The 13,553-nt window shown below is 40.0% G+C and overlaps 1 protein-coding gene across 1 annotated transcript in view; it reads left to right on the top strand.

Moving 5' to 3' along the window:
• Positions 1 to 13,024, top strand: part of TC2N (tandem C2 domains, nuclear) — a 28,153-nt gene extending 15,129 nt beyond the window's left edge. The window contains exons 4-12 of the mRNA XM_033063311.1: positions 2,139 to 2,303; positions 4,055 to 4,146; positions 4,736 to 4,811; positions 5,986 to 6,086; positions 6,759 to 6,875; positions 7,728 to 7,919; positions 9,850 to 9,964; positions 10,439 to 10,638; positions 12,914 to 13,024. Of these exons, the coding sequence (XP_032919202.1) occupies positions 2,139 to 2,303; positions 4,055 to 4,146; positions 4,736 to 4,811; positions 5,986 to 6,086; positions 6,759 to 6,875; positions 7,728 to 7,919; positions 9,850 to 9,964; positions 10,439 to 10,638; positions 12,914 to 13,024 (1,169 nt within the window). The remainder of the gene's footprint in view (positions 1 to 2,138; positions 2,304 to 4,054; positions 4,147 to 4,735; positions 4,812 to 5,985; positions 6,087 to 6,758; positions 6,876 to 7,727; positions 7,920 to 9,849; positions 9,965 to 10,438; positions 10,639 to 12,913) is intronic.
• Positions 13,025 to 13,553: the final 529 nt, after the last annotated feature.

The following is a 13,553-nucleotide window of genomic DNA, read 5'->3' on the forward strand; positions in this document are numbered from 1 at the left end:
GTTCCTGCAGGGCTGTTACCAAACTTCTTCCCCACCCACTGCTGCATGTACCACTGGCACCATAGCCAAGCTAAGCAGCCAGCAGAGCTGTTCAGTGCAGACTGGCCATTCTGTGCCACATCTTCTAGTGGGCTTTATTTGTCATGTCAGCAGCCATTAACAGGCAGTTGAAGAGCTGCAGGTAGAACATGCGGGGCCCCTCATCTCTGAGCCTGATCTCCCCAGCTGCCTGCTATTTCAGTAGATAGTTCTTTTAAGCCCATAGTTGGATATGCTATGAAAAAGCAGGACAAGCTCCTGATAACTCCCTTCCTTACTGGGTCTGAGTTTAGGCTCTTCCTTGCTTAGCCTTATCTTGTCCTCGAGATACTGCACAGAGAAGTTCATCAAGGGCTCTGAAGCATGGATGTTCTCCACAGAGAAGGAAGATGTCTCTAACAGCCTTTAGATGAATGTTTTCCTTTTCATGCTGTTCTTACACAATCTTAACAGTCAGTGACTTGTCTACACTGAGGATTCTGCTTCCTGATAATTTCTGAGGGACCTGGTGTACAGTGTCCCTTTGGGCTATAAGCTGTTAGATATTCTGGCAGGATGACCTGACTCTTCATGACTGAGCCTCTTGAGTAAATACTTTAAATTTTTGAACAAATATTTGAAAAGTGACTCTTATGTCAAGTAGGCAACTTTCATTTCTCTTTCCAAATATAAATCGTATTTTTTTAAGTACAGCTTTAAGCCACAAAATTGTGTTTAAAAATGCAGTGTTTACTTTTTAGGGAGATTTACTAAATAGAGTGAAGTGTGCTGTCATTCTGTTTTCACATTAGCCAAAGCACCAGCATACTCAAAAAATATATTTAGAGTACTTTTTTCTTAGACCGTTGATAAATATCTGTAGAAGTCCAAGTCCTGCTCTCAATTCCTCACCATTTTCTGTGCGTGTCTGGCCATTTTCCTTTGGTGAAACAGGACATGCTCAGTGTTAGCTCTTGGCAACTCTTCTGAAAGCAATTAAGTTCTGGCAGCCTTTCTCTTCAGTGTGCACTGCAGTGTGTCTCCTGCTCTCACAGAAGTAAGCTAGCAGGAAGAAGTGTGCTCCTGGTCTGGAACACTGGATTTTCCATCATCTGCTGTGTAGCAGTTCTTTGTGGCTTTACTTTTAGTGTTCATCTTGGTTTATGTTGTGCTGAAGCCCATTGTGCTTGAGTTCTTGCTTTATCACCTCCCGTGTTCAATCTCAGTGTTTTAGATTTTACTTTACTGACACATGCAGGAGAGGACTTTTGAGCAGTGGTAGTTTACCTCTTATGGTGCAAGACTTGCAGAACTGAAGGTACTTCATTGCAAGGTAAAGAACTTTTTAAGAGATAGGTTAAGTCCAGGGAGGTGAAGTGAAGGAAGCAAATGTCAGAGTTTGGCAGAACCCAGGTCACCCCATTCTCTAATGTGCTGTTACAGAGGGCTTCTTTTCAGTCCAGCCAGTAAAGAACACTACAGCAGTGCTCTTCACTGTTTTGCTGACCAAGGCATACATGTTTTTTCTGAAATTATTATGGGCTGAGTACAGGGCTGGGATTCAAGAAGTCTCTGATATGTCTACTCACGCCTCAGTCAACAATTCAAGTAATTTTGGACCAGTGATTTTACTATGGACAGATTTGCCATGGAAAGTAGATAAGGAGGCTGCAGTCACAAGCTGCATTGTCTTTTGGTACAAGATCTTCCTGAAAGTCTGGGGGTTCATTAGTTCTGTAAGAATATGCTGGGGATAGGTAACTAAATAATTTGGAGGTTTTCTGTACACAAAGTGCTTCTTTTCCTGTTAACTTCTGTCTTGCTGTCTGTCTTTGGAGCCTTCTGTATTTAACTACCTAGGCATTTACTGCAAAACCCCAAGAGAGGGTATGCATAGTTTTTTTATAGCCAATTTACTTCCAGTGTTTGCTCACACACTGTGGAAACCTGACAGAATGTAAATGTGTGTTTTCTTTTTCTTTTTTTTTTCCCCTTCACCCAAAGTAGATAATATTGAAATATTTTGTCCTTTGCCCTGAAGGCACTCTGCCTGCCTTAAGAAGCCAGGCAGCATGTGTTATGTCTGGAACTCTTGCATTTGATGTTTACTTGTGCTCCAGAGTCAGCCAGAGCCTCGTTTGGTGACCGCAAGGCAGAGCTGCACGGCGTGTTCCAGTGGCCCCGCTATGACGTGTACAACCCCTTCTACCTGGAGCACCGCATTTCGCCAGATCTCATCAGGCGCTTCCAAGCCAAATCAGAGAGCAGGAAATTATATGGATCAGGTGAGAAGGACCACACCCTTGCTTCTCTGTCTTCCTCCCTTTTTCAGGGTTTATATGTAAGAGGAATAAAAGCCATTAGTCTACAGACTTGTTTGGTTATAGCAGTTCCCAAGCTGGTCAGTGTGCTACGGACACTCCTTGGTTGGTGAATCAATCTGCAGTGCCAGATCTGCTTGATTTTCAGCTGCACTGTTACTTTTTGTCTTTTAGGGGCTTAACAATGCTTGTGTGCATCACACAAAGGTAGAGAAACTGGCAAAGTGAGATAGCATAGCTGCCTCTGATCCAGACCAGGATGCAGTACTGGAGAGTTCAGCTTCCAGTAAGAGGAGTGAGGGAGATGGAAAAAGGAAACCAGGCAGTATGTTGAGTAGGAGGAGTGCCTGAGGAGTACATGTATGGGGAGAGGAACAAGCAACAAAAACACATTCAGGAGCAGATGATAAGAACAGGTGAAAATGGGGCATGATGCTATAAGCTGACTTTTTTTTCGTAGTGTGCTTTTGAAGCTACAGCAATGTCCCCACTTTTCAGTGTGTGTAAGAATGAGGGAGGGCAGCAAGATAGTAAAAGTTTAGATAGAAAGTGTTTGGCTACCTAGGTAAAAATTGTCTCCTGTGCTGTTTGTTGGTGTATATATCCTAAATTGGATGCTGCTCAGACTGAAGTAAATTATTAGTTGTTGCTTGTGATCGCTGAGGCAAAGGCATTCAGAAACCTCAAACACTCCAGGAAAGATACACGCTCTCCATGAAATCGGAAGCTGGCAACAACTCACATTTTTAAAGATGTTTTATTTAGAATGGTATAGCATTCTTATTTTCAACTGGGAGAAAATGTCTCAGTCTGTGTCCTGTTTTAAAATAATTCTGAATCACCATAGAGACTACATGAAAAGACTATTCCATATATTTTTTTAAGAGAACAAAGCACACGTAGAATTTAGCAGCCTTTAATACATATGATTTTACCAGGCTTTGTAAGTACCTATGGTGGAAGCCAAATGGATTTTATTAAACTGTCTTGAACATCTTCCTTTCAGTTCATCATCTCTTTTTCCATTTTTCTTCAAGTGAAGTGAACACTTTACTGGTTTTGTCTTAGTAAGTTTAAAACACAAGAAAGGATATTTAGTATGTCTAAAGTACAGTTCTAAAATGCCTCTTTCCTTCAGAGTTTTTTGACAGCTGTTTCAGAACTTAGAACTTCATGTGCATCTATAGACTATTAAATCAAAACTCTAAGCCTAGTTTGTCACAGCGAGTGCAATGATAGGTCTCATGTGTGTGGGTTTAGAACTACAGAATGTGTTTATTTGGAAGGTACAAAAGTAAATTCTTGAATTTTAGTGTGAAGTCCCTTCTTTTCATCTTAAAAAAAGCAAAATCTCCGCACAAACAAACTGAAAAGTAAATTAATTACTTATTATTGTAAATAACATCTTTTTATTATTAAAATATTTCTGCTTTTTTATATTTTACAGACAACCTTCTGTATAAAAATTGACCTTTTTTTTCATTAAAAATTTAATTTTTTAAAAAAGACAGCATCTCTTCACCCCTACCCCATCCCCATGTTCCTGGAAAACATTACTAGAAACAGCAGATCATACTGTCTCAACCATTTTGGTCATTTGTAATCTATAGGATTGAGCAGATAATGTCCTGCAGTTTGTGGAAGTTATTCCTACTTGGGTTTTTTCCCTAGCAATGATGCTAACGTGTTTTTTATTGTTTTCTTTGTCTTACTAGTTAGTGATCTAAGAGCCAGTGCTCTGCCTGGACCCCCTGATGTCAGTCGTTCGATGTTCGATCTCAGGAGCCCGCCCCACCGATTCATGAAGGTGAGCTCCCCTCGTAGCCAGGGTTATACTGAAAAATCAGCTTACTCACTGCAGCTGCTCCTGTTGCATGAATGTTTCCAAAGTAAACACTGGAGGGCATTGCACTGTACACTGGGAGGACTAGAGGGAAAATTTCAACATCTTGACCAATTTCAAGAGGCTTTTTCCTGGTGTGTCCTCTGACATTTGCTGTTCTGGCCCAGTAGGGCTGTTGAGAAACAGTTCGACAGGACAGAGAGCATGTCATGGTTCATCATCTTGAGGTTTTTCCCACCAGTTGAGAAGTTGAGAACACTGGCAGTTTCCATTGGCACAAAACACTGTTTATTTATTGCTTCTATAATAATAATGTCTTACGTAGACAATGAAGTTGTGTATATATTCATGACAAAAAATAAAATCTCTGCTGGTCAAATGTGTCCTCTATTAGCTCATTGCATCAAAATAGTAATTGCATGCTGCTAGATCAAGAAGCTAGTAAGGAATGAGGCAATTACTTGCAATGGAGTACCTAGTTTTCATCATATCTTGTCTGATGGTATAATCTCTGCTGCTCTGAATTAAGTGATTCCTTTTTTCCTGTCCCTAGAGATATGATTCAGTCTCCAGCGTACCCAGCAGTACCTCTTCCAGGAAGGATTCACAAGGCAGTAACAGGAGTCTGGGTAATGTTTTGTTTGTTTACCTTGTAATGAAATATTTCCCTTTGCACATGAAAAATCAAGCTCTTTCTACTCTGCTGTTGATGTTTTTTGCTTAGTTTAGGGTTTTTTGAGATGAGTCTGACTAGTAGGTCAGCTGGAGATGACTTGGCAATTTGAAACTAAGAATTTTGGACATGCACTGTCCTGTTGTCTGGAGATTCAGCAAATGAGACTTTGAGAAGCTCTCATGCTTTTGAGAAATTCATATTTGGATTTACTACCAAGTGAACTAAGAAATTAAAAAGTGAACTAACAGTCACCATGTTAGGATAGAATGCAGCAGTAGGTCCCAGGTCTAGTCCTTTTCCATGTGTCGGTATTTATCTGTGTGGAGTGCCTGAAATCCAATACCCATGTTACACTGGTAATTAAACAAGAAAATTGCATACAAACACAGTATTCCTGTTTATGAAAGAATGCTGAAGAAGTGGAGATATGGCAAAATAAACCCTCAAAATTTAAGCAAGTCCCCACAAAAGTCACCCTTCTATAAGTCAAAGTTTGACCCAGTCTCCTTCTAAAAGAAGACTGAGGCAATGACCTTATTCCAGTCGTGACAGAGTAATGCTGGATATTAAATGGCTCTTCTGACTTGGAGACAGCATAATAGTAAAATGTTTACTAGACTGGAATTGAAATTTGAGAAAGATAAAAGTGAGGCCAATTTATAAACTTAACAGGGAAAGAAATTAAGGGAAGTGATAGGATATAAATGTGTTCTGGGTGTCTCAGGAACATGCTTTATTTCTTTCTAAAAGTTGTTTGAGTATAGCACAAGTTATTAAACTCAGTGGAGATAACCCAGGCACATGGAGTTATTCTTGGTGTGGTCTCCTGTGCAGGGCCAGAAGTTGGACTTCTGTGATCCTTAAAAGTCCCTTCCAACTCAGGCTTTTCTGTGATTACATAATTCCATTCCATGAAACGTGAAGGCTTTTAGCCATGCAGAAGGTCTGGTTACTGGACTTGGTGGATACTTTGTCCTTGAAATGTAGGTGTTAAAATATTTCAAACTTACTTTGACAGAAGTTTGCAAAGATAAGCAGTCTCCCTACTAATGAGTACCCTTATTTCTGGAACGAACTTTTAAGATACTGCATTACTTCTAAAAATATTAATTTGCTTTCTTCCACAGATACTATTACATTATCAGGTGATGAACGAGACTTCGGGAGACTGAATGTGAAACTGTGTTATGTTTCCTCTGTAGAACAGATTTGGATCACAGTTTTACATGTAAGCAAATATAAATAAGTTGGTTATTTATTTAAATAATGACTATTCAATAATCAATGACTATTGTACTATACTTCATAGCAATTCTCATAAAATTTGTTTCTCTGTTACATCAATGAATATTTTTAAGAAAAAAAAATATTTTTAAGTGTTAATACAAACAAAGTTCAGTCAAATGTAATACTAGCCTTCAAAGAATGTTCCTCTCCTTTAATTTTTTTTCTGTTGCAATCTCTGCTGCAGTTAATAAGAATAAATAGTATGTATCTCCTTATGTTACTATACATATGTTCTGGTTGTGAAGCGAAGAATTATTCAGCACAGATTAGAAAGCTGAGCTGGTCATAGGCTGGTCCTGCTATGGACATTTTCCTGTGGAAATTTGAAGGCAGAAAGAGGGAGCAGCTGTGGAGGCACCATTCAAGTGACTTCTGTGATTCTACGACTTTAAATCTAACTGTTTCTTCAGGCAGAACCCTGATAGAAATTTGAGGACAGGTAGCTTCTTGAGGCTTTTTTGTCAGCAAATGTGATACTGTTGTGCTGGTTTTATATACTTTCAGGAACTGAGACTAATTTTCAGGCAGTGGAACTCTGAGTAGACAGAAACTTTGCAACTACATCAACTGGTAAGTTTTGCATTATCTAAACTGATTGTTTTCACTGTTGCAGTGCAAAGACCTGAGCTGGCCTTCTAGCTGTGGGGAAAATCCTCGTATCTGTGTCAAGGGAATTCTCACACTGCCCAAGCCAGTGCATTTCAAATCTTCTGCCAAGGAGGGCTGCAATGTAAGTAGAGGCATGCAAAATACTGAAACATATTTTTCCCCATGAAAAGTAAATGTGACATGTAAATGAATTTTTAAAATGGACCAAACACCCACTCCTGTGCAATATTTGTTGTGATAACTGCCCAGGTGTGTTTTACTTCCCCCACCTTCTCAAAATCCCATTAAAAGCCTTATTCCACTTCCTCCCCCTATATCCTGTCTTGCATTGTACTCTTGCCCTCCTCCTCCCGCCAGCTGGCAGGACAGATCTGCTCACAGGGGACTGTGCTGTGAGCTGCTGACCATGGCACCTCTGTGGTGGGGGACAAGAGAAGGACAGGGCACACCTGTAGGTGCACACTCATCCCAGGGAAGGTAGCTGAGGTACTGCCTCTCTTCTGGCAGGAGACAATATTCACATTTTGTCTCTACAGATAATAGTAAAAATTGTCACATGGGACAAGATTCTTGATAGTGGCAGTAAAGGAATATTAAGGGGGTGGAAGATAAAGCAACATAAACCTCCCACAATGCGAACCAAAGGTGAAAGAAAATAAGATTAGCTGGAGAGACTGTAGCAAAAGGTTAGAGAATCTGTTATGAAAAGGTGTGTGTGCTGTTGTAAAGTTCCAGAAGAGATAGCCACAACTTGTTGTGGTAGTGAAAAACAATCCAGAACTTCAGCCCTGCCAGGGTGTAACAAGGTGGGGGTGAGTGTGTGTGGACTTGGCACTATAAAAGCTTTTCCATGGCAACCCAAAGTGGTAGTCAGGAGCAGTGGCTATAGAACCAGGATGCCTTGGTTTCTAGGATTTGAGCTCAGTGGGATTCTCTTAAAATGATGATGTTACCCATCTGTTTTTCTTTCTAGGACATTGAATTTATGGAAACTTTTGTTTTTGCTATTAAACTGCAAAGCCTGCAGGCTGTCAGATTGGTATTTAAAATCCAGACACAGACTCCCAGGAAAAAAACTATTGGAGAATGTTCCTTGGCACTGAGGGAGCTGAGCTCACAGGAGTCGAATCATTGGCTGGATATATCTCCTCCTTCCAAAGCACCTGTAAGTGCCAATACTGTGAAAGTATGCTCTTATCTCAGCTAGAAAGGGTAGCTGGAAATGAAAGTAAAATAATTCACTAGTAAAAACTAGAGGAATTTTTTTGGTTTTTTTTCTTTTTCCTCCTTCCCTTTATCCTACTTCCTTGGAGAAAGGCATTTTGATGGAGAAAAAATGCAGACTTTTGAACTCTGCCCATAGCTGTTCTGGTCATAAACTGTAGATGTTTCTAGGAAAAGAGCTAGAGCAAACTCTTCCACACCATGGCTCACAGCTTGAGGGAGGGACATTCTGGGGAAATGTTCAGCAAAGAACACCAGGTAATTATCTTTTCTGACCAAAAAGCATCAGAAGATCTTTAGGACTCACAGCAAGAGCTCAGAGCAAATGGAATCTGCTTTTGTTATGGAAGAAAAGTGCTGAGATCTTCAGTGGCCTGAAACTGCAGAGACAGCCATATATTTAATGTTCAGATTGCATGCTGTGAAGTAATAATTCAGACAGTTCATATCCATTAGTGTAATAAGAAGCAGGTGGTTTTCACAGTGGGATTTCCTTTCTCCTTACCCTCACTTTGTTTGTTTCTTTTATAGATTGTGTCTAGACATTTGTATTTTCAACAAATTAAACTTGAATTAGTAATTCAAAAGTAAATTTTATTTAAGTGTGTCTGAGTAATATGAATGATATGCTTGATTTCTAACATAAGTTACACTTGACAATTTTTATTCTAATGCGAATAACCCTGTTGCTTCAAAAGCAGTAAGATAAGTGACAGAGGTAGCCGTTTTAGAAAGCATTTCATCTCAGTGTAAATTTCTGAATCATCTCATAGTTTCTCAGTCTGTGCTGGCTTTCATCACCATTATATCCAAGAGCCCTGCAGACACTCTGGGGATTCATCCCTGTGGTACCCTGTGAGGCAGCAGACCCTACCCTCTCTGCCAATAGAAAGCCAAAGCTCAGAGTCGACTTAGTGGCTTCCTCTCAGGGTTACACAGAAATTTTGAAGCTGAGCTACAAAGAGAATTTGGGTCTCTTTGATGAACTGGGGCCTTTATTTTATCTAACCTGTTGCTCTCTTGCTTTGTGTATTTTGGTTCACTGAAGTGCATTAAAAAACTCAGAGAAAACCAAGACTAGCAGAGTCCATTTAAATGAAGGCTGCCAGGAAAGGTGGGTTTCCACTGGCCTTTTACCTGCTGCTCTTGCAGTGTTCTGAAGACATTAGAGAGACAGGAGAGCAAAGAGGATGACTCAGTGCAACTTTGCCACTGGCAAAAATTCTAAAAATCCCCCCAAGAATCACACTGGCGGTCTTGATACATACACTGTGTGTGTGGCAGTGGTGTATGTGTGTAGGCATGGAAAACATGAGTACTGTCATAGCACAGGAAACTACCCAGTATGCAGTCACCCTAAGCACTCATGACATTAAGTGTCAGGGTCTTGTATCTATGGAAAACATTGCTTATATCTCCATATTGCAAAAGTCAGAAGTGTGGGAGAGGAACTCTGATGGTTTTTGTGTGAGTGGAGCTTACATACTCTCTCACTTCCACACCCAGACTTAGTAAAGTTGCAATGGCACATCTGTTTTCCCCTGTATGTGTCTGCTCTCATCACTGCAAAATCTGTACCAGGTAAACCTGAGGGCTGGGTGATTTGGCCAGTATCCTGGCTGCAGCCCACGAGGGCCGTGTGTGCAGCACACATAAGCATCTCATCAGTGGAGCACATGTACTGCAGCTATGACAAGTGCAAGATGCACTTACTGTGCCTCTGCAGGTTCTGTACACAACACATGCTTGTATTTCTGTCCAGGAAATCCCAGATAGAAATGTGAGAGCCCAACATATGACAAAATTCCTGTGTTTCCTGAGTTTGTAAGTAACTTAATCCAGAGGTTATGGCAACATTCTTCTGCTTGTAGGTGTGCCGTGCAGAACTTCAAATAGGAACTTGTTTTCAAGCAATAAACAGGAGGATACAGTTACAGATCCTTGAAGCACAAAACCTTCCTGTTTCATCTACACCACTGTCTTCACGTAAGTCACATTAGCTGTTTCATGCCTCCTGTCTGAAAGTGTTTGTAGCAGGTAAACTGCTGCTCAAATGGGTTGGCAATTCATAACATTCTTTACAAACCTCAGACTAACATATTGTGTGGTAGATTTCCATTGCCAAGGCTTGTTTCCCCAGATGTCTTACTTGATTACATTTTGTTTGGTTTGAAGATGTGTGTTTATATATTTTGGAAGATTTTTATCCCAGTATTAATCCCCATATACAAGAGCATTAGCTTGCACTTGCTGTTTGGATACTGTGTTAATCAGTCCAATATTACTGAACGTATTCTGTTTGTGTGACTATTCAGGAAAGCTATTGTAGAGTCCTTTTGGCCAGACTTCTGAGAAATTGATGCAATTTGAAGCATACATATGGATCTTGTTGGTTCCTTTTTGGGTGTGTTGTGAGTAATCCTTTGTGTGCTATGCCTTTTTCTTTCCCTTTTATGCTAGATTTCTTTGTGAAAGTTGGAATGTTTAGTACAGAAGGGATCATCTATAAAAAGAAGACTCGCCTTCTGAAGTCCACTAATGGCCAAGTGAAGTGGGGAGAAATGATGGTTTTTCCAGTTAGCCAAGCAGAACAAGGAATTAGCTTTCTCATCAAGCTCTACAGCAAAAGCTCAGTGAGAAGAAAACACTTCCTAGGACAGGTTGGTTTCTGCTAAATAGCCTGATCCCTTTACTTAAAATCCAGTTCCACAGGTTTCTTGGTATGAATTTTAAAATACTTTAAATGAGGTGACATATAAAAAATAGCAAATTCTACTAAACTCTTCGGTATATAATCCAAGCAAATATGGTACAGGGCTCTTAAACATAAACCAGCTTGAGAATGGGAGTTGACACTTGATTTTTCTTTCAAAAATAAATCCTAAAATCAGTTTTGTATGGAGTATTACTGTGTTACAGATTCCTTCCAAGAGATATAGGATCTCCTGGTTGCATTTAGCTTTCTAAAGAAAAATACAGCACCCACAGGAGCTCCATAACCTACAGTGTCCTGTACAGCAAGGGGGTGTTGGCTTACCATAACAATACAGTCACAACAGAGATGTGTAAAAGGAAGTATCAGCAGCTACAATGAGACTCCTTTCCTGGGTAAAACAATGCTGAAATCAGTACAATAGTCTGTGTATGATCAAGAATTAATATGTGTCCAAACACAAAATATTTTTAGCTTGTTTTTTAGTTAACAGACACAACTTCAGTAGTATCTCTTTGAAAGCATTTGTATGATCATATTTATTTAACCACCATAAAACTTAGTAGTCTCGTTTCATTATTCTCTACATCCTCTTCCTCTGCTTGTTCTAATTCACCATCATCCTGTCCTTTCTGTCTCTCTTTTTGATATAGTGAACCATAGCTGTTCTTAATACTCTGTGCTTTTCCTGACCCAGTTAGATGCAGTAACAGAATTTTAATAAATGCATAAATTAATAATGTAGACTTGATTTTGAGACCCCCCAGGTGTAATGTCCCATGTCAGATGCAGGACTGTGCTGTCCTTAGGTACAAAAAGTTTATACTGTTCTATTCTGGTGACGTGTTTTGTGCCTGCTGAAGACAGGCAGCTACAGGAGACGCTCATGTGCTATAAGATATAGAAATGATGTGTAGCAAGAGTTATGTGAAGTTCCTCCATTTTTTGTAGCCTCGTGTTGCACATGTCCCATCTTCCTGTTGGTGGAATTAGATTTGAAATAGGAAAAGAAAAAAAATTGTTCTTCTTAGCTGTACTGCCTTGGTGGGGGGTGTGGAACTGAGTATGATTTTGCAGTTGTCTAGCAATCTGATGAGTTACATTTAATTGTGGATCTTATTTTTACGGGGAGGAAAACTTGTGCTCCTCAGAGGTTATTTGGAAGAGGTTGTTTCAGCTCATGAATGCAGACATTGCCACATAACACATGAAGACATAAAATATGGCTCAGGGAAAAATGTACTTCGAGCAATTGGCTGGGTAACTGGAAAAAAAATGAATATAGCTGCATCTATTAACTTTGTTCTTCAGAGAATGGTGTTTAATTGGATGCTGTTCTAAGCAGACAATACTTAGATTAGGCTGCTTTCACAGGCATGTCTTTAATCATGAGCAAGATGTACATTGAATCTCTGTGGATGAAACATCAGCTGTCTGCGGTATTCTGGAAGACATTATTCTCACTTCTTAAGACTCATGCCCCAGCAGTATAGGCTAAATGTACTTCATGGTCAAGGTTTCTGAGAAGTCTTAAAAGGACTCATTCTTGGAAGACTAGAGGAAATAGAGTCCTGTAAATAATGTTACCTACTTACATAAGCAGAATTCTTTTGGCAATGGAGGCTGGTGATAATGTTAAGGGGGAAAATTTCCTACTTGTACTTCATTTCCTCATTTAATGGCCACTATCCACTAACTGAATACTGAGAAGAAACGGACTCTTACTACGTGACTATGTGTGGTATGGGCATGTTAGTAACCTCTGTGGAATGCAGGTTTGGCCCTGGCTGTGGGAGTGTGCAATTTTAAATGCTCATGAAAATGCTGGACAGCTCGTGCCGGATGCTGCGTGGCTTGGGGCCAACTGCGTCCAAACACACAGAGCCGCCGCTGGCCTGGGGAGCCCCTGACCCCAGCATGTGCATTTGAACGCAGCAAGGAATGCTTCCCTTAAAACTTCTTATTGAGTACAGAAACATTATTATGTCGTGGGTTCTCTAAACTATTTTAGAGGCTAAATTTAAACACAGACTCCCTGTGTTCCCAGCTGGAAGCCAAAATGTTAGGACTAGCAGAACTGTATTTGTTGCTGTTATGCTTTGGTCACAGTCTATATGTTGTATCTTGTTCTACAGTTTAATAATATTTATTTGTAACTAGTAAAAGCTGCGGTTTATTGTATCAGATAAACTCAACTTTATTTTTTTTCCCCCTGTATGCAGATCTGGTTAAGTTCTGATAGCAGCAACAGTGAAGCAGTAGAGCAGTGGAGAGATACCATTGCAAACCCTGAAAAAGTTGTTGTTAAATGGTACAGCGTTGGTCCATCTTGAAGACTGGAGATGAACTTCAGAACTAATTTTTCTACAGAAATTAATAAGCTGTCTAAAATAGTATAAATTCAAAGAAAGATATTGTCTATGCAAGTTCTTCAGAAGTTCTTCACTGCATCATGCCTCTGTGGAAATGGGGAAAATTCAGTTTCATCAACAGAAATACTGGCTAAATACTATTAAAAAGAAGACTTAGGAACTGGAAAAAGTGCTCATTTGATTTCACAAAATCCATCTTGAAAGAAAGATGTTTGCCCCTTTTGGACTTCATAAAAGCACAGAAATTCACTTTTGGAGAGAAGCAGCTTGAATCGACTCTGTTTCACTAGCCACTGACATCATGCTCATCTGCAGTGTTGTCTTTGGCAGACTCCAAAGTCCAGGGTATGGATCGTGTCAGTGGCTTGATTCTGGATACCTGTGAGCCTCTGGGGTTGTTGACACCATTTGATCAGAGTAACATGTGCCTGAGCACAGAACCAGGCCAGCCGGGAAGTCCATGGTGTAAATATAGAGAGACGGGAACAAT

Source organism: Catharus ustulatus, chromosome 6 (assembly GCF_009819885.2).
Source record: "Catharus ustulatus isolate bCatUst1 chromosome 6, bCatUst1.pri.v2, whole genome shotgun sequence".
Taxonomy (NCBI): Eukaryota; Metazoa; Chordata; class Aves; order Passeriformes; family Turdidae; genus Catharus; species Catharus ustulatus.